The 21,035-nt window shown below is 40.8% G+C and overlaps 1 protein-coding gene across 2 annotated transcripts in view; it reads right to left on the bottom strand.

Moving 5' to 3' along the window:
- Positions 1 to 530: 530 nt before the first annotated feature.
- The window catches only part of LOC145346842 (putative aminopeptidase NPEPL1), a 31,705-nt gene continuing 11,200 nt past the window's right edge, over positions 531 to 21,035 (bottom strand). For both annotated transcript variants that reach the window (XM_080194665.1, XM_080194666.1), the window contains 8 exons: positions 18,194 to 18,275; positions 14,542 to 14,684; positions 13,657 to 13,734; positions 10,635 to 10,735; positions 9,479 to 9,602; positions 7,657 to 7,833; positions 4,100 to 4,210; positions 531 to 3,014 (listed from right to left, as the gene is read on the bottom strand). In XM_080194665.1, coding sequence (XP_080050791.1) covers positions 2,853 to 3,014; positions 4,100 to 4,210; positions 7,657 to 7,833; positions 9,479 to 9,602; positions 10,635 to 10,735; positions 13,657 to 13,734; positions 14,542 to 14,684; positions 18,194 to 18,275 — 978 coding nt within the window. In that variant the 3' untranslated portion in view covers positions 531 to 2,852. The remainder of the gene's footprint in view (positions 3,015 to 4,099; positions 4,211 to 7,656; positions 7,834 to 9,478; positions 9,603 to 10,634; positions 10,736 to 13,656; positions 13,735 to 14,541; positions 14,685 to 18,193; positions 18,276 to 21,035) is intronic.

The raw sequence follows: 21,035 nt of genomic DNA, 5'->3' as shown, positions 1-21,035 counted from the left end.
GCAGTGGGGCAATGCTAGTCTGGTAGCCTAGGAGCTTTAGCTGCTTGGGTTGATGTCGTGCAAGGGGGGGGATTTGAAAGAACTACTTTTTGGTTTCATCCTGTGTTCAATGTAGGGGATCCCTCAAGATCACCTTTCACCACTACCCCTCCAGGCCTCTCAAACCCAGCTCCTAACTTCCTCAGTCTCCTAACTGAGGCCAACAAAGCAGGCCCTACCGATACCCCGGGCTTACCTTCAGTCTGGCCTCCATTCATTTCTCTTCTCTAGGGACTGGCTGCAGTTCCAGCAATGGCCACCACCCAAACCTGGTGCTGCTGGCCATATGGTGGGATTTCCCCCTTAGATGCCACCAGAGTTTCATCTTTGGCTAATTAACACTCCACTGATCATAAAACACAGCCTGTATTGGTGGGGATGCGGTCCCGCTGACTTTTTGAATGGTAGGCTGTAAACTTGACCACAGGAAAAACCCTGCCCCGTGTTATAATGATGATAGCAATGGCAGATTCATTAAATAGACAGAAGAATCTTGCAAAGTGTCAAATAGTTTTATAAAGGTCATTTCAAATACAGAAAAATATACAAAAATTGCTTTACATTTGGGCAAGACAAATCTTCACAAATTATTTTAGAGGTATATACGAGGTAGAGCCGAGACTATTCATCGTACAAATTTGATAAACCTATTGGCTATTCTAGAATTAATCAGACAAGGTTTAATTTCCTAAAGTTAAACTGAGCAGCAATCAGAGAATTTATTTTCAAAAATTTGATTTTTGTTTGGTTTGCAACAGGGAGAAAGACAGTTTGCAACGCCTTGTAAGCAACTGATATGAACTCCAACAGTATAAGTTTTATGGACTCCACTGTACAAATCTAGCACAGTCGTTTTTAAAGTTAATACATTTCATAGAAGTGAAAAACCTTAGTCCAAAGTAATGTAAGCCCCAATCCTTATAGGACACCATGTAAAGAAATGGTGGGTTAAAGGCATTGCAATCTTCAGTGAAGCTCATATTTGGATTATCAGTTAATTTAATGGTGCTTATATTTGTTATTTTAAAATTCCATTATCTTTCAGCCATTGTACACACACAAAAGGGTCGATAAATTCCTTAAAAGTTGCATACTTAAGGCATTGATCAAACCAATTTAAAATGTTTTGTGAGGCTAATAAGATACAGCATTCCAAAAGGGAATGCAAAGCTGAGAAAAAAGGAAGGTATGTATCTTCTGCACGACAAAACAAATTCATCAACTAGAATTTGCTGACATTTTTGGAAGTAAGTCACTCTCATGTCAACCTCGATTAAGGACCAGTCCTTGTTCCACTAATCCAATGGCTTCTTAATAGTGATCACCCCTATGCTGACAGAGAAGAAAGTGCTAAGCAACTTCATACTGATTGAGAATTATTTTAAATGTATGAGCCTCTGTATGCCACGCAATCAGATTAATACTCTGCACCCAAGGGGAACACCATCATTCTTGGGACTCTGATCATTCTCACTGACGGCTCTCACTGGTCTCAGGCCCCAGTCCCCATCCACACTGTTTCGGACAGTCTCGTTCCTGGACCCAAGGAGACATGCTAAGTTGGCAAAACTATCACAGTGGCTTAAAAAGCACAGATATTCAATTGGACAGTCTTCAACAACATTAATTTTTAAAAAAAAAGAAAATTCTGCTATGATTTTAAAATGAAGCATGCCCTTCCAGACTTTATAAATGAAGTATCGTGGAAATAGAATTGCAGCATTGCCAGCCTTTTCTAAATACTTGAGAGGATGCCAACTGACGACATTTTCCCCAGCAACATGGAAAACCAATTCCTGGATTCAGTGACACTCCTTCAGTTTTGATACAGACCCTTATTTGCTCAAAGGTGATGGAACTGCCCTGCCATCCTGCTCTCATTACAGGACTGAAAACCTCCTCTGGTAACATCTGACAGTACGGCAGACTGGCTGGAATGACGTACAAAAGCAATAGAGCTGCTGTGAAGATGGAGTGATCCTTGGTCAGTTTATAAACAAAATTACAAATGCTGTAAAATCCAATCTCCAAGATAACATCAGCTAGATCAGTGACCTTTAGTCTTAGAACAGAAAAGGCTGAGGCGGGCTTCATAGAGATGTACAAAATTGATGGATATAAACAGGAAAAAACTTTTCCCCTTAGTAGAGGGGTCAATAACCAGGGGACATATCTTTAAGGTACGGGGCAGGAGATTTAGAGGGGTTTGAGGACAAAACTTTTCATCCAGAGAACGGGTGGGAATGTGGAGTTCACAGCCTGAAAGGATGCTTCAGGCGGGAACCCTCAACATTTAAGCAGCATTTAATTGAACCTTTATACACCATAGCATATCAGGATATAAACCAAGTGTTGGAAAATGGGATTGGAATACATAGGTGATTGATGGCTGGTGCAAACACAATGGACCGAAGGGCCTCCTTCTGTGCTGTAAAACTCTCGACTCTATGTCAACTTAAGTCAAGTGAAACTGAAAACAAAATGTTCAAATATCTTAGAGTGTGCCTGAAAAATCATATTTAAGTTACATGAAAAATTGCAATTGTTTTGCAAGTCAGCAAATCACAAGTTACAATAATAAAGCCAAGGTGATATCGATTTCTACAGGGCATTGAAACTTAATTTTGAAACACGATGCAATTTATGTCTATAAATGCCAGTTTCTGACAAATCTACACCATCAGGGATGTAGTCAGAATAGATGCGGTGTGATTCTAAATTCTAACACGTAAGCATAATTCAAAACGGATGCCTCACAGCAGCTCAACATCCAAATCCATACAACAAAGAATGAAGATAATCACAAGTGGAATTCATACAAGTCGCCTCTTTTTGCAGCAATTTTCCATTGAATCACCACCTTCTGTTGTGAAATTAACACCAGCTGGTGAAATAAAGTTCAATAATGCATCATCTGTTGCACGACCAAACAACGCTAGAAGAAGTGCCACCCCATAGCCGGTAGCACGTGCTCCCTGATGGAAAAATTGTAAACATTAGTTTGTCTGCTCTTGCCCTGCTTCCAGAAAAATGTAAAAATCAGCTGCAACGGAACTGGAATAAGAGAAATTTCTTTACACAGAGTGTTGTAAATTTTTGGAATTCTCTAGAGAGAATCCTCAATACATGTTCACATATTGATCATTTGTGAATAAAAATACAGAATGAAATGGAAACTAGTTTACAGATAGTCTTATAAAAATCACAGAAATACGCAGCACAGAAGTCATGGCCCATTATGTCTAAAGTAAGAGCAGAAAATGCTGGATAAACTCAGCAGATCTAGCAGTATCTGTGGAGTGAGAAACAGATAATGTATTGAGTCCGTATGATCCTTCTTCGAAGCCCATCATGTCTGATCTGGCTAAAAAAGCACTATCTGGCCTAATCCCATGCAAATCCTCAATCTTTGATCATTATCTGTGGTCAGCAGAGTTTTGGACACTAAGGGAATCATTGGATATAGCAATAGGTTGGCAAAGAGGATTAGGGTAGAAGCTCTGATATGAGCTGATTGAATGGCAGAGCAGGCTCAAGCAGCCACAGTGGACTCTAATGCTTCATGCTTTCACTGTGGTATTTCTTCCATAATGTTCATTTAGAAACAAAAAATCCACCACACAGAGTTAATTTGCATTATCCCCTCTCTTTCAGCAATTAAAAAGACTTTTACAATAGTATAAATTAAACCTCTAACTAAAAAGAAATGATTCAATGTTTCAAAATTTCAGTATAACCCAAGTTCATAGACACTTTTGAGAGTGAAATAGTACAGTGGACTTGAAATGATAATCACACTGAACCCACCCTCTCCCTCCGCCCCCACACAATCCCAACCTGGGCATCCAGTGCTTTCCAAGACCCAGGCATTATTAATCATCCTCCTCCCAACAATAATAAATGTAGAAAGAGTTAAAAAATAGAAGACAAGCATAGATGCAGTTGCAGGAAGACGTTTCGCTGAACACCAGCACAGAGGAAATAGTTATATAAACAGATTTTACTGAATGCAAACATAACTCATACAACTGCTGCAGAGAGTTAAACTCATATTACTTACAGTGTGAGCTGGGGAAGCCATGTCAATGTGCACCCAGACTCCTGGCCAATCAAATCCAATATGAGCTTCAATAAACAAGCCTGCACACGAACTCATAGCATTGGCTCGATCCTGCAATAAACCAACCAGATTACATACAGTTAAATCCATTCAACTGGTTATCTTCAGCAATTAGACACAGTTTGTAAGAAAATGCTTGTTCATAAGTAATCTTTGCATGTTCACATGTTGATTATTTGTGAATAAAACTACAGAGTGAAATGGAAACTAGTTTACAGACAGTCTTATAAAAATCACAGAAATACGCAGCACAGGAGTCATGACCCATTATGTCTAAAGAAAGAGCAGAAAATGCTGGATAAACTCAGCAGGTCTAGCAGTATCTATGAAGAGAGAAACAGAGATAATGTATTGAGTCCGTTTGATCCTTCTTCGAAGCCCATCATGTCCAATCTGGCTAAAAAAGCGCTATCCAGCCTAATCCCATGCCATAGCTCTTAGCCTGCAGATTGTCTAAGACAATCTGCAATCGAGTCGCTATCTGAGTACTTGCTGAATACACTAAGGATTTTTGCCTGAACTCCACTTTCAGAAAGTTCCAGACCATATTAATATCTCAGAAAATTTTCAACTCCTCTCTAATTCTTCAATCAACTGCTTTAAATCTAGCTCTTTTATTTATTGACCTCTCTGCTATGGGAAGTCCGATTTATTTAGGCTACTCAATTTTACACAACCCAAAATCAATTTATACACTTTAGTGCAAAATGACGAGATTGAAGCATTGGTAACCAACCTCAGCCAAAATTGTTGAGTGAATGATCCAGTCCTGTAGAGGTCCCTAGCATCACTGATGCCAGTCTTTAGCCAATTCAATTCACTCAATGCAGAAGTGGCTGAAGGCACTGGACGCGGCAAAGGCAATAAACCCTGATAACATTCCAGCAACAACACTGAGGAGTTGAGCTCCAGGACCAGCTATAGCCCTGGTCAAGACCTCCAAATTCCTCAACACTGGCACCTACAGGCAATGTGGAAAATAGTCTGGTTATGTCCTGTCCTCAAAAAGCATGACAAATCCAACCAGGCTGATTATCATTTTCTCAATCAGCAGCAATGTGATGGAAGGTATTGTTGAAATGCTATCAAGAACTCAGCAATAAGCTGCTCACTGATGCTCAGTTTGGGTTCCACCAGGGGCAGTCAGCTCCTGACCCTCTTACAGCCTTGGTCCAAAAATGGACAAAAAAGAGGTGAACTGCAGACGTGAGGTGACAGTCATTGCACTTGCCTTGAAGCTGTTTCAAGTAGTGCTCTGCAGGACTTGCAGTTGGGACACCTGATGTTTGTTTTATATATTAATGATTTGGACTTGAATGTGGTGGGCAAGATTAGAACATTTGCAGGTGACACAAATTTTGGAGCTTACAGCTATCCTCTACACTATCCATGTCGTGGGTAGTGTAGTGGATAGCATTGAGGATAGCTGTAAGCTCCAAAATGATATAGATGGATTGGTGGAGTGGGCAGGAAAGTGGCAGACGGAGTTCAACTCAAACGGAGATCAAACAGGAGAAGAAAATGCACAATAAACAGGAATATACTGAGAGAGATAGATGAAGTGAGAAACCTTGATCTACAAGTTCACAGGTCAGTCCAAGCAGATAAGGTTATAAAGAAGGCATATGGAATACTCTCCTTCATTTGCAGAGCTACAGAATACATAAAGTAGGGACATAATGATGAAACTGTAGAAGATACTGGTGAGGCCTGTAGAAAGATAGAAAAGGGCTACTATAAGATTGTCAGACTCCGCTACGGTTTTTGTTTAATCAATTTAGACATGCCGAATCATCGACACAGATGCCATCATCTCACGTAAGAACATGCACCAGGTACATGGTACATACTCTTGCGACCAACGCTGTCTACCTGATGCACTGCAGGAAAGGATGTCCCAAGGCACGGTACATTGGCGAGACCATGCAGACGCTACGACAACGGATGAATGAACATCTCTCGACAATCACCAGACAGGAGTGTTCTCTTCCTGTCGGGGAACACTTCAGCAGTCATGGGCATTCAGCTTCTGATCATAGGGTAAGCGTTCATCAAGGCGGCCTTCACTACATATGACAGTGCAGAATCGCCAAGCAAAAACTGATAGCCAAGTTCTGCACACGAGGACGGCTTCAACTGGGAACATGTCACATTACCTGTAAACCCCACGACTTGCCTAGGCTCGCAAAATCTCACTACCTGTCCTGGCTGGAGGCAATATACACCTCTTTAACCTGCATTTAACCCTCTTTCCACTCACATTATCTGTACCTTTAAGACTTGATTACCTGCAAAGACTTGCATTCCAACCATTATCTTGTAAATTGAGTCTGCATCTAAGTATGCCCTGTCTGTGAACACAGCTCCTCACTCACCTGGAGGGACAGTGCTCCGAAAGCTTGTGCTAACAAATAAAGCTGTTGGACTTTAACCTGGTGTAGTGAGACTTCTTAGCGGCATCCAACGTCAGAATCCCCACATCATGTCTACAGGATAGCATGGACAAGATAGGAAAATTGACTCCTTTCTGTGCTGTATTATTTCTATGGTTCTATGGCTGAATATTGCACTAATAACATCCGAGGTGTTGCTATCAAACAGAAGCTTAACTGAACAAGCCATATGAAATAGTGTGGTTATAACAGCAAGTCAAGCAATGGGAACTTTGCAATGAATTACACACCTCTGACTTCCCAAGTCTGTCCACCATCTACATGGTATAAATCAAGAATGTGATGGAATACTCTCCACTTGCCTGGACGAGTGCAGCTCTAACTGAACTCAACTAAAGTGCAACTCAATTCACTTGTTTGGCACCACATTCACTACCTTAAACATTCCACTACCACCATAGTGAGAGAAATGTGTACCATATCCAAGATGTACTGCAGCAACTTACTGCACCTTTAACAGTCACCCAAGGCCGGAATTGAACCTGGGTCCCTGGTGCTGTGAATCAGAAGTGCTAACCCACTGTGCTACCGTGCCGCCCCGTGACCATGAAACCACTGTCTGAAGAACCCAACTGGTTTAAGACTCTAAGGCTCATCCTATATTGATACAATCACACTTTTACAATTGAAAGTCTGAAGCAAACACTGGGTGCTTAGATGTTCAACTTACCAATTCTGACATTCCTCACTTAGACCCTTAGTAAATTACAGCTCAGAAACAGGCCCTTTGGCCCTTCTTGTCTGCTTAAAAAAAGCTGTTTTTAAACCTTCACTTGCTGCAAACGTTAGTACCTCTGAACTAAATAGCTGCTACTTAGTTTCTTGGATATGGTAAAGGTAAGAAGACTGGATTGACCAGTTAGTATTTAAAGTTAAATTTTACATTAGATTATACTTTTACAAATCAATGAAAAAATGTTCATCTGTATAGAACAGCTATGTCTCAAAGAGAAGCCACACAAATCTAAAAGAACAAACAAAGCACAGTCATCCCAACTAGTGGTGCTCGTTTGGTTTGCTTCATGTGGTCCATTATTAACTTACAGCCACAAAATTTTTCATGTCTGCCACAGCAGATGTAAACTCGCTGAAATGCAGTTCAGGACAGTAAACCATTGGCTGCACAAGATCACCACTGTTCTGCCCAGCTTTTACACAGGCATGTTCCCATTCTTCACTATTGGTCAGCAGTCCAGCATGGTACTTTCCAGTAGCAACACCCTAGTTGGAAAAAGGAAAAATCATACACAAGATTTGTTCGCTCAGCTACAAACATACCATTTCAGTAATTGGATGTTATCATAGAGGTATTACCTATTAACCATACAGGAACCAAAATCTCAAAGTAGGACAAGTTGGACTGGTGAAAGACAATTAGTACACCAGCTTTATAAATTGCTTGCATCCAAAAATTGTATTGGAAGCCACTACAATGCGACAGAGGGTTGGTTGGGGAGTATGTATCTTCTAAATAAGAATAACAGAAGTGCTTAACATTTTTGACATTTGGGTTGATGTTGCACATGTTGGAATCAATGGGTGCTATTCTGATTGGCAGTTGGTGACTCGTGGAGTGCCGCAGGGATCGGTGCTGTGGCGTCAACTGTTTACCATTTACATAGACAATCTGAAGGAGGGGGCTGAGTGTAGGGTAACAAAATTTGCTGATGACACAAAGATGAGTGGAAAAGCAAATTGCATGGAAGGCACGGAAAGTCTGCAGAGAGATCTGGATAGGCTGAGTGGGCGAGGACCTGGCAGATGGAGTATAATGTTGGCAAGTGTGGCCTTGGAGGGAGTGCAGAGAAGGTTCACTAGCCTGATACTGGAGATGAGGGGGTTAGCCTATGAGGAGAGATTGAATAGACTGGGTCTGTACTCGTTGAAGTTTAGAAGGCTGAGGGGGGATCTTATAGAGACATATAAGATAATGAAGGGGTTAGATAGGGTAGAGATAGAAAGATTCTTCCCGCTTAGAAAGGATAGCAGAATTAGAGGGAACAGCCTCATAATGGGGGGTGGCAGTTTAGATCAGAGTTGAGGAGGAATTTCTTCACTCAAAGGGTGGGGAGTCTCTGGAATTCTCTGCCCTTTGAATTGGTGGAAGCTACCTCGCTGAATATATTAAAGTCATGGGTAGATAGGTTTCTGACAGACTGGGGAATTAAGGGTTATGGGGAGAAAGCGGGAAAGTGGATCTGATCCACTTCAGATCAGCCATGATCTTGTTGAATGGCCAGGCAGGCTCAAAGGGCTAGATGGCCTACTCCTGCTCCTATTCCTTATGTTCTTATGTTCTTATCTCATCAATAGTCGCCAGCAAGTGCCACTAGGAGCAGGCTGCCTTCTTGCCCAACAAGTGGCATTCTACAGACAATGCACATTGATGAGGGGCATATTTATAAAAGAATTCTGGTGTGACTGACTCCTAAAACCAACTAAGTTTCCTAAAACAAACAATGCAATTTTAGTCAAACCTTGTATTCCACAGTAGTTGGGTTTTCGCAGTAAGCAATTCTCATATATGACCATAACCATCCTCCACCCTCAACCCAGGTGATGTTGGACAAATTCCAAATAACTCTATTGTTGACAGACTATTAAATAAAAAATAAAATGCTTGCTGGTGTAAGGCTTGATACCTTAAAATTACCAATCAATTAAGAATGAAAAAGTTGATCTTGAACAACAACTCACTCATCTTCAGTTGTTTAAAATGATGGCCTCAGTCAATGGAAACTACTACTTTCAGTTAAAACACCAATTAGTGCACTGCAACATCAGGTGATCCTTGCAGTCTATGTAAAGTAAGACTAGGATCAGAATATATGAATGATTGTCTACAATAATTGGAAAGTTTACCTACCTGAGCACCAGTTAAAGTGGCGATATCTAAGATGATATCTGCTTTGAGGTCTTTACATGCATACGATACCCCATCAGCCAAAACTAGACGACCCTCTGCATCTGTGTTATTGACCTCAACAGTTCTATTGAGCAAAAATGTTTTTGTAAGTAGAAAATCAGAACTGATCTTGCTTATGTAGCCACTTAAATTCATAAGATATAGGAGCAGAATTAGGCCATTTGGCCCATCGAGTCCGCTCCACCATTCAATCATGGTTGATATGCTCCTCATCCCCATTTTCCTGCCTTTCCCTCATAACCTTTCAACCCATTACCAATTAAAAATCTGTCTAACTCTTCCTTGCAGTTACTCATTGTCCCAGCATCCACCGCACTTTGAGGCAGCAAATTCCAGAGATTCACAACTCTTTGGGAGGAGTAGTTTCTCTTTAATTTTGTTTGAAATTTGCTACCCCTTACCCTAAGACTATGACCTCTCGTCCTAGAATGCCCCCACAGTGGAAGCATCTGCTCCACATCTACTTTATCCATACCTTTCATCATCTTGAATACCTCAATTTGATCTCCCCTCATTCTTCTAAATTCCAGAGAGCATAGACCTAAACCGCTCAATCTCTCTTCATATGACAGAACCCTCATCTCTGAAATCAATCTAGTGAACCTCCTCTGAACTGCCTCCAGTGCCACAACATCTTTCCTCAAATACGGGAACCAAAACTGTGCACAATACTCCAGATGCAGCCTCACCAATGCCTTGTATAGTTGCAACAATACTTCCTTACCTTTATATTCTATTCCTTAAAGCTTCACTTTATTTTGTTCATCCAGCCACAGTATTTGCAAGATTAGTACGAGGTAAGCATAGTATTAAATTGCAAATATCCAAGACGATAAAGCAATCTGAGCTCCTGACCAAAATATTAACAAGCAGCATTTAAGGCAAATTCATAATCTCTTCTAAAAAAAACACTGCTGAAATAAAATTCCAACACAAAAGTGATTTTACTATTGTATAACCCATATTATGATTACACATGGCAAAATATTACGAAGGAAACTAAATTTAAAATCTTTCTCTGCTTCTAATACTTCCACTCTTGCTTTTAACAAAATTGGAGGACGATTCATTTTAGCACGTCAATTCATTAACTTACTTTCCAGAGTACAGTCGATGAATGTCATCTGGTCTTGTTGCATTAGCTCCAACAGCATTCTCAGCCAAGCAGAACAATGCATGCAAGTTCTCTTTAAAACCCTAATTGAAAAAAATTAAATTGTTGAAGCTGTGCCATTAAGCACAACAGATGATTCACCAGATATCTTTAAAGTAGACTCTAATTGCATTATGTGATTTAGTAATCTGCAACATGTTTTGCATTGGAATTATATCAAACATAATAAGTCACAGACATGTAATTTTTCTTCATTGATATGTACCACTAATTAAGCACCACATTAGACACTTATATGGTGGGACTGGTTTAGTTCAGTTGGCTGGACTACTGGTTAGTAATGCAGAGTGACGCCAAGTGTGGGTTCAATCCCCGTTCTGACTGACGCTATTCACGAAGGCCCCTTGCCTGAGATGTGGTGATCCTCAGGTTAAATCGCCTCCAGTGACTGCTTACGGTTACTGGGACCACAGTAACATAAAAAAACCACATTTTAGGAAGATAATATATGAACTGATGTGAATGTGCCAAATGTTTGGGGAACACAGCAGAATGCAAACACGTTTTCTTATGTACATCAAAAAATAGGGGAATGCCAAATTGTGAAATGTTTTGAAAGAAAGATTAGGAAAATAAACAACATCTTAAATGGTAACATTTTAATATGAAGCTGAGGGAGCTTGTTGAACAGATAAAAGCAATTTCCTGCGGATGCTGGAATCTGAAACAAAGACAAAAAATGCTGGAACATCACAGTGGGTCTGACAGCCTCTGTGCAAAGATGCTGACCCTTTGTCAGAGCTCACAGATCAATGAATCCATGGAAAAGACAAATTGAGTCTTGCTTTAACATCTTTGGCAAGGATGTAATAACAAATTAGATCATTCGGTTAGACAGGATTGGAAGTGTTTTAGAAACCAGCCAGGAATATAAGAAACAGATAAGAGCTTTTCTAAGAATATAAAAAGGAAGAGAGTAGCTAAAGTAAATACTGGTAACTTAGGTTCAGGCACAGGAAAAAATTATCATGGGAAAAGAAAAAATGGCAGAGGCATCAAACAAATATTTTATATCTGTCTTCACAATAGAAGACACAAGTTCCATCAGAAATAGACGATAACCTAGGGGCAAAAAAGTGAAGAAATTAGGGAAATTAATAACAGCAAAGCTATTTAAGATTAAGAATGGCATGGTAGCACTGCTGCCTCACAGCGCCAAGAACTCAGGTTCAATTCTAGCCTCAGGTGGCTGTGTGGAGTTTACACGTTCTCCCCATGTCTGCATGGGTTTCCTCCGGGTTCTCTGGCTTCCTTCTACACGGTCTTCATGTTTTAGCTCCAACCTCAGTCTAGGGTGGGATGAAAGTCAGGGCTCAAATAAAATTAAACGTGCGCCTGGAGACTGAGGTCTATGTATCATCGCACTACACAGACACTTGTGGCATAGCTTTTCCACTGATGTTTCTTCTTTACAGATCAACATCTCTCTCAGAAAACTCCACAGTGGCTGTCCCACTGAGGGAGGGCGTTGAAAGCACGAGCCCACACATTCCCTTTGCTGGGTGACCATCCTCCTCCCACTCTCCCCCACAGCACTGAACCCTTCACAGAGCACATCTCACATCGTACGGCCGTTAACTGGCCAGCCAGTGTAATAGCGCGTTAACAACACAATCTTGGGTGAAACCCACTCTCACCCATGGCCACTTTGTGTGCACCCCAAACGTAAAATTTAGGTTTTAGGTTAAGAGGGGTAACTGCAGAGATGGTGGGTAGTAGCTCTGATCTTCCAAAATTCCATAGGTTCAGGAGCAGTCCTACAAGATTAAAGGTTGGCAAGTATTGCACCACTTTTCAAGGAAGGAGGGAGAGAAAATAATGAGCCTTCTTCTTGGTCAATACCCCCAACTCCTTCCCTTTTCTTCTTTTCCTACCTTTCCTGAACACGTTACATTCCGGACTAATTAACATCTAGTTCTGTCCTCCTTTGAGCCAGATTCCTGTGAGGCCACATTATCATATTTCCTGATATACCTGTGTCTGTAACACACCAATCTTATTAACCACATTTCTCACATTTGCATACATACACATTAACCCTGATTTAGACATCATTTTCTCCCTGATGCCAATCAGACCCAATAATTTATTATTCCATACTCTCAGCATCTTTTAAAGATGCATCATAGAAAGCATTCTTTATGGTTGTATCATAGCTTGGTATGGCTCCTGCTCTGCCAAAGACCGCAAGAAACTACAAAAGGTCATGAACGTAGCCCAATCCATCACACAAACCAGCCTCCCATCCATTAACGCTGTCTACACTTCCTGATGTCTCGGCAAAGCAGCCAGCATAATTAAGGACCCCACGCATCCCAGACATTCTCTCTTCCACCTTCTTCCTTCGGGAATAAGATAAAAAGTCTAAGGTCACGTACCCAACCCACTTAAGAACAACTTCTTCCCTGCTGCTGTCAGACTTTTGAATGGACTTAGCTTGCAATAAATTGATCTTCCTCTACACCCTAGCTATGACTGTAACACTACATTCTGTACTCTCTCGTTTCCTTCTCTATGAACGGTATGTTTTGTCTGTATAATGCGCAAGAAATAATACTTTTCACTGTATGTTAATACATGTGACAATAATAAAATCAAATCAAATCTAGTGCTATCTTTCTCTCTCAGTATTTTGTACATCTTGGTATTCCTCTTTGATAATTCCTCCTGGTTCCTGCACCCCTACTGAGTTAATTTAAATCTCTCTCGTGGCATTCACAAATTGCTCCACAAGGAACTCAGACCTGCCTCTGTGTAGCTGCAACCCTGTCCTTCCAAAACCACTAAGATCAGTAAATATGGGCCCCTGCTCATTAATCTGTATCCAGCAAGACTCAGCTTCAGAAAAGGAAGTGTCTTGGAAATGTCAAAAATTGGAAAAAAAACTAATTTGATACCATTTCTAGGATCCCTTAGTACCGATAAGAGAAAGGTGTAAACTCACCTGTTTCACGGCAGCTCTGAAGGCTCCCAGGACAGCAGCAGCACCCCCACAATCCCTCTTCATGCCTGGCATGTAAGTCTACAAAAGGAAACCAATTCAACTCTCATGCTGACAGAGGTATAATTAAAATCCAGTAAGTTAATTCCAAACATGCAAAATAAGTCACAAAGTTTAATGCTGATGCTTTACTACATTAGTAAAGGATAGGTTTATTTAACCTATTATTGGTTACCAAGTTTTTCACTGAATTCATCATACTGTACCATTTAACTAAACAGATTCAAGTAGCATTCTGGACTATAAAAGAAAGTCACAAATTAAGATCATCAATGCCAATACAGTCTTAATCTGGAGCTAATATTGCTTCAGTTGGACTATTGGTAATTTGTTACCGGATCAGATTGGTAAGCTATGGCATTTGACCTTGCCCAAACATGCAGCCTTGCACTTGTACAGTTTTTTGTTAGTCAGTCAGTGAAAATTTTCTAATATTTGCAGAGGTGTGCTCAACAAAATACCAAACTGTTTTTAATGAAAGACAGCAACACTTTTTAAACAGTATCTGTGAGTTAAGAACCAATTAAGGAATTCAGGTATATGCGACAACATATACTCAGTGTGATATTTTAAGAATACTGTCCATCAAAACATAGTGATGTAAACCCTTTATTATTATGTTGGGTATGCAAGCCCCATGTACATTTGTCTCCTCTAAATGCACAGAAAATAAAACATGTTGGATTTCATCTGACTTGCATACCTTTTAGTTCATAAAAGCTGCTATATTTAACAGTTAAAATGTTAGGTCAGATTTGATCATTCTAAATTTGGTCTAGTGAGTGATCAGCAAAGGTAAGAACAGATAGAACAGGAAAGTTGCATCACCTTTGATTTGATGCTGAGACCACCAGTGTCATAAACAATACCCTTGCCAACCCAAGCTATAGTTTGTGTAGCATCCTCTGGCTTGTGACTAAGTATTGCAAGAGCAGGTGGGTTCACTGCAGCTTTTCCAACTCCATAGATACCTAAAAATTCAAACAAATACAAATCAAATGTATACTCGATTGAAGTGAAGTGAAAGGATCATACTGCAATGATCCAAATACAATGAGAGTGAAATTCCAATGAACCTTGCAGTCAGGATCTCAGTTCACACTTAAATAATACTGTTTAGCAATGAATTCAAGAGACCAGATATAAGAACATAAGAACTAGGAGCAGGAGTAGGCCATCTGCTCCACCATTCAATAAGATCATGGCTGATCTCTTAGTGGACTCAGCTCCACTTAACCGCCCGTTCACCATAACTTTTAATTCCTTTACTTTTCAAAAGCATATCTATCCTTGCCTTAAAACATTCAATGAGGTAGCTTCAACAGCTTCACTGGGCACAAATTCCACAGATTCACAACCTTTGTGTAAAGAAGTTCCTCCTCAACTAGGCTTGTACTCGTTAGAGTTTAGAAGAATGAGAGGAGATCTCATTGAGACGTATAAGATGATGAATGGGATGGATAGGATAGAGGTGGAGAGACTCTTCCCGCTCAAAAAAGACAGTAGGACTAGGGGGCACAGCCTCAAGATAAAGGGGGGGCGGTTTAGAACGGAGTTGAGGAGGAACTTCTTCACTCAAAGGGTGGTGAATCTCTGGAATTCTCTGCCCGTTGAAGTGGTGGAGGCTGCCTCGCTAAATATTTTTAAGATGCGGGTTGATGGGTTTTTGATAAGAGAGGGGATTAAGGGTTATGGGGAGAGGGCAGGAAAGTGGAACTGAGCCACGATAGATCAGCCATGATCTTATTGAATGGCGGGGCAGGCTCGAAGGGCTAGATGGCCTACTCCTGCTCCTATTTCTTATGTTCTTATGTTCTTAACTCAGACCTAAATCTGCTCCCCCTTATTTTGAGGCCATGCCCGCTGGTTCCAGTTTCAAATCTAGTAGAAGTTCTAGTACAAATCCAAACACACCAGGGCTAATAATTCTGTATCTCAATGTTATGCTTTTTAAATTAATTTACAGGATGTCAGCACTGACAAAGTAATTGTTTATTGCTCATTCTTTTAAAAAAAAAATTTGCTCAATTCTTAAAGTTCCTCCAATTTAACATTTACAAAGCCAATGTGCAGAGTAGACTGGGAAACCCAAATCCATCTTCTTGCTTGCTCCAAAAACCAAATGCAAATTGAAACCAATTCATAGTCCCATAAAAAGGACAAATAAGATCCAAGCAGCCAAGACGAGGAACTTCTTCATCCAAAGGGTTGTGAATCTGTGAAATTCCCTGCCCAGTGAAGTAGTTAAGGCTACCTCATTGAATGTTTTTAAGGCAAGGATAGATAAATTTTTGAACAGTAAAGGAATTAAGGGTTATGGTGATCAGGCAGGTAAGTGGAGCTGAATCCATGAAAGATCAGCCGGAGGGGCCAGATGGCCTACTCCTGCTCCTAGTTTTTATGTTTCAAGATGAGACATTGCACCCGATCTTGGGCTTGATCGGACGCTTGATTTAACCAAAAAGGCGAGAAGCACACTCTAGCCAGGAGATCAAGGTTTCACCACTGAGCATAAGTTGCCCTCTTGACAATGGTGTGACTTGCTCGGGCCATCTCAGAAGGTAGTTGAGAGTTCACCACAATGTTGTGGGCCTGGAATCACAAAGCCCAGAGTGGGTAAGGACAGCAAATTTCCTTCCCCAACAGATTATTAGTAGCAAATTTCCTTCCCCAACAGATTATTAGTAAATCAAATAGGCTTTACAATAAACCATTAGTTAAAGGGCAACCTTTCCTAACACTAGCTTTTTATTCCAGATTCATTTAATTAGCCCAATTTAAATTCTCCAGCTGCTGTGGTGGAATTTAAACTCATATGTCCAAATCATTAGCCAAGATCTTTGGACTATGATTCCTAATATAACCATTATGCTTCCATTCCACGATGGTCTAAGTAGCACAATGAGCTAATCCCAAGGTTATAAAAGATTACACAAATTTTCTGCAAAGAATATTTCATTCTGGCAACAGGAATACTAATCACATAAAAAAAAGAGAACATTGTTTTTTTAAGTTTTTTTATTGGAAAGTTGAACATACAAAACATGGAGAACTGGGAACAGTTGTGGTCCATTTGGCTGGCCCCAAAGTTTATTTTTTAAATATCCAGGCTTGCACTCTATATCTTAGTAACTGTTTGCTTGAGAATTGACAATACGGTGGCACCGTGGTTAGCACTGCTGCCTCACAGCACCAGGGACCTGGGTTCAATTCCAGCCTTGGGCATCTGTCGTGTGGAGTTTATGTCTGTGAGTTTCCTCCCACAGTCCAAAGATGTGCAGGTTAGGTGGATTGGCTATTCTAAATTGCTCCTTAGTGTCCCAAGATATGTAGGTTAGATGAATTAAACATAATAAATACACAGGGTTATAAGAACATAAGAAATAGGAGCAGGAGTAGGCCATCTAGCCCTTCAAGCCTGCCCCGCCATTCAATAAGATCATGGTTGATCTGTCGTGGCTCAGGGAGAGGATCTGTCAGAGAGTTGGTGTAGACTCAATGGGCCAAATGGCCTCCTTCTGCACCGCAGAGATTCTATGATTCAGCAACACTGGACATCATTACTATTTCCCTTTACAGTCTATTCCACAAATATTTCCAAGCTCAAAAGCATTTCCTTGGTCACAGCTCATAGCTACAACAAACAATTTACCAGGGATAATTTTACTTATGCATCTTCAAATCCTGAAAATGTCAGTAAGCCCTCCCTTACATTTTCTTTCTTTCAGCGTAAATACTTCCATTTCTGTATTTTCTCAAGTCCCTCATCCCAAGCATCATCCCCTTCTCTGTACGCATTAATAGTCCGAATGTCCCACTCCTGTCACCCAAATTGCACAGAATTACACCAAACAGGGCTGAACAAGTTCGCCATTGCTCTTTGCTAACCAAGAGCTACACACTCAGAGCATAGTAATTGCACATTCCTACGTAATGAGCCTCACGATCAGGGAGTATGGATTCTGTAGCCCTCTCACGTCTAAGCTTTAGGGAGAATGGAGTCATCCAGATGTTGCTTACAATTTGAATATGCTGTCCAACAATAATCTCAGCATCCTTTCCTCTGTTTTGTCCTACTACCATTCATCTTAAAATATTTATTCCAGTTTTCTAGTCCCAGCACCTTGGTAGCTGTTTACATCAATTATCACCAGCCTGTTGTCAGCCTAGTTCCCTAAACTAAATATCTCTGTATTCCTTTGACAGCCAACTTCTCACTCCTGCGTTCAAACATTCAGAATGATGTCTACAGGGAGCAACTGACAGGAAACCACAGATAATTTTCTTCATTACGAGTTACACTTCCTGACGCCTGCCACCTCCTACAGTTTTTTTTTAAAAAGTACAGAAAGTCTTCAGTAAGGTCATGAGTCCAATCTTGATTTAGCCACATCTGGCTGTACAATGTTTACCTTCCAGCTTTAACAGTGCCATAATGCCGATCTCTTAAAAGCAGCATTAACTCAACGATAGACATTACCTCCAAATCCCCTATGATTAAGTTCTTCTCCACGAATAATGGTGGGAATAATGCCCAGCTCAGATCCAACTTGTTCAATTTCCTAGTCAGAGAAAGAATAAAGTCTTAAACGAATCTCTCAAGGAAAAAAGAGTAAAATCAAAAGTCAAAATGTGGAAATAAAACAAGCTCATGCTCTAAAATCTAATCTAATTTTAAAACCTCAAGTATTCACTACTCAAGTGAATTAACAAGTAAGCTATTTCCTTACTACAATAAAATTAACATAGCTAAGGGATCAGGGCTACTTATTTCAGGCACTGAGCTCCATAAAGAGCAATGGACTCAATGGCTATTATTACACAGAGCAAGGAGACAAATTTTTAATCCAGAAACAGCCAATGCATGCAAATTGGAAAAACAAAATTCATAAATTGGTAATCAGCAGAAAAGCATTACAAATTCTTTAAAGTAATCCAACATGGCACTTCTACCTTACTGAATTTGCAACGGCCACAAACATACAGTACTCCCACCATCAAGAGGATTCACAGATACAATTAATTTATAGAACATAGAACACTACAGCACAAACAGGCCCTTCGGCCCACAAGTTGCGCCGATCACATCAATACCTACCAATCCATAGATCTATCTATAACCCCCAATCCCATTAAATCCCATATACTCATCCAGAAGTCTTTTAAAAGACCCCAGCGAGTTTGCCTCCACCACCACTGACGGCAGCCGATTCCATTCACTCACCACCCTCTGAGTGAAAAACCTACCCCTAACATCACCTCTGTACTTGCTTCCCTGCACCTTAAATCTGTGTCCTCTCGTAGCGACCATTTCAACCCGGGGAAATAGCCTCTGAGAATCCACCCTATCTATTCCTCCCAACATTTTATAAACCTCTATCAGGTCGCCTCTCAACCTTAGTCTCTCCAGGGAGAAGAGTCCCAGCTCCCTCAACCTATCTTCATAAGGCATGCCTCCCAATCCAGGCAACATCCTTGTAAATCTCCTCTGTACCCTTTCAATAGCTTCTACGTCCTTCCTATAGTGAGGCGACCAGAACTGCGCACAGTACTCCAAGTGGGGCCTGACAAGGGACTTATGTTGCAACCTCAATGTATGCACAAGACACATCTACCGGATCAGACATCTCGTGTCCCCCCCTCATTAAGCATACTCATCTTGCTCAACTTCCAAACCTGTTGGGAGCTTGCTGATTTTTCTCTATGGTAACAGAGAATCAATCTCTGAATCAAAATATTACAGGTTCAAGTTCCACTCTAGAGAGTTAAGTGCACTTTAGTGCAGTACTGAGGGATTTATAAACTGTCAGAGATAGCGTTCTGTAGCTCCACCTTCCCTTCTCGAAATGTAGAAAAGAATTAATTTTAAAGAAGAACTGGAGAGTCCTCCCAGTGCCCTAGCCAATATTTATTCCACAATCAACATCACACAAACTGATCCTCCGGCTGTTACTCACTGCTGCTTGTGAAGGCTTGCTGTATGTTAATTGCCTGCTATTCCCTACATTACAGTAATGATTACATTTTGCTAACTATAAGGTGCTTTCGGATGTCCTTAGGTTGTGATAAGCACAATATAAATGCAAGTTCTTTCTTCTGATGCTTGTATTTCACATTGTTCCTGACAATTTTTAAACCAACATAATAGATACACTTACACATCCTGAATGTAGTTTAAAAAAAAGGTACAAAAAACTAATTTATGTCCCAGCAGATTCACAGGTGATGTTTTTCTCCTCTCTCAACCCCTCTGGTTACACAGACAAATCTAAGATATTAAGCTACTTGAATCAGCAAACCGTGATGTCTAAGCAGGGGTCAATGGAAGATGCCTCCCAATATTCTGATGCCGCATTGAATAATATGTACAGGGAAAGACTGACTGAAGCTCAGCACTATGGCAAAATGATTTAAGGACAACAAATTTAAGCATTTGGGAAAATCTGGATTATTCATACATGAATAGAATATTCTAACTTGCTAGACACATAATAACACAATACATTATCCATTATTGCTGCAGTCCTGACAAAGTTTGCCATAGTAAGAAGTCTCACAACACCAGGTTGAAGTCCAACAGGTTTATATGGTAGCAAAAGCCACTAACTTTCAGAACGCTGCCCCCTGTCAGGTGAGTGGGAGTTCTAATCACAAACAGGGCACATAAAGACACAAACTCAATTTACAAAATAATGATTGGAATGCAAGTCTTTACAGGTAATCACGTCTTAAAGGTACAGATATTGTGAGTGGAGACAGCATTAAACACAGGTTAAAGAGATGTGTGTTGTTTCCAGACAGGGCAGTTAGTGAGATTTTGCAAGTCGAGGGAGATACAGATAGTGTGACATGAACCAAGATCCCGGTTGAGGCTGTCCTCTTGTGCAGAACTTGGCTATCAGTTTCTGCTCCGCCACTCTGCGCTGTCATGTGTCATGAAGGCTGCCGCCTCGGAAAACGCTTACCCGAAGATCAGAGGCCGAATGCCCATGACCGGTGAAGTGTTCCCCAACAGGAAGAGAACATTCTTGCCTGGTGATTGTCGAGCGGTGTTCATTCATCCGTTGTCGTAGCTTCTGCATGGTGTCCCCAATGTACCATGCCTTAGGACATCCTTTCCTGCAGCGTAACAGGTAGACAACATTGGCCGAGTTGCAAGATTATGTACCGCGTATCTCATGGATGGCGTTCTCATGTAAGATGATGGCATCGATGTCGACGATCCGGCATGTCTTAGAGGTTGTTGTGGCAGGGTTGTGTGGTGTCGTGGTCATGTTCTCCTGAAGGCTGAAAGCTAGTGGCTTTTGCTACCAAATAAATCT

Source organism: Carcharhinus amblyrhynchos, chromosome 8 (assembly GCF_965287045.1).
Source record: "Carcharhinus amblyrhynchos chromosome 8, sCarAmb.v2.hapA, whole genome shotgun sequence".
Lineage (NCBI taxonomy): Eukaryota > Metazoa > Chordata > Chondrichthyes > Carcharhiniformes > Carcharhinidae > Carcharhinus > Carcharhinus amblyrhynchos.
The sequence above is the reverse complement of the archived record's forward strand: the minus strand, read 5'-3'. Positions and strand labels throughout refer to the sequence as shown.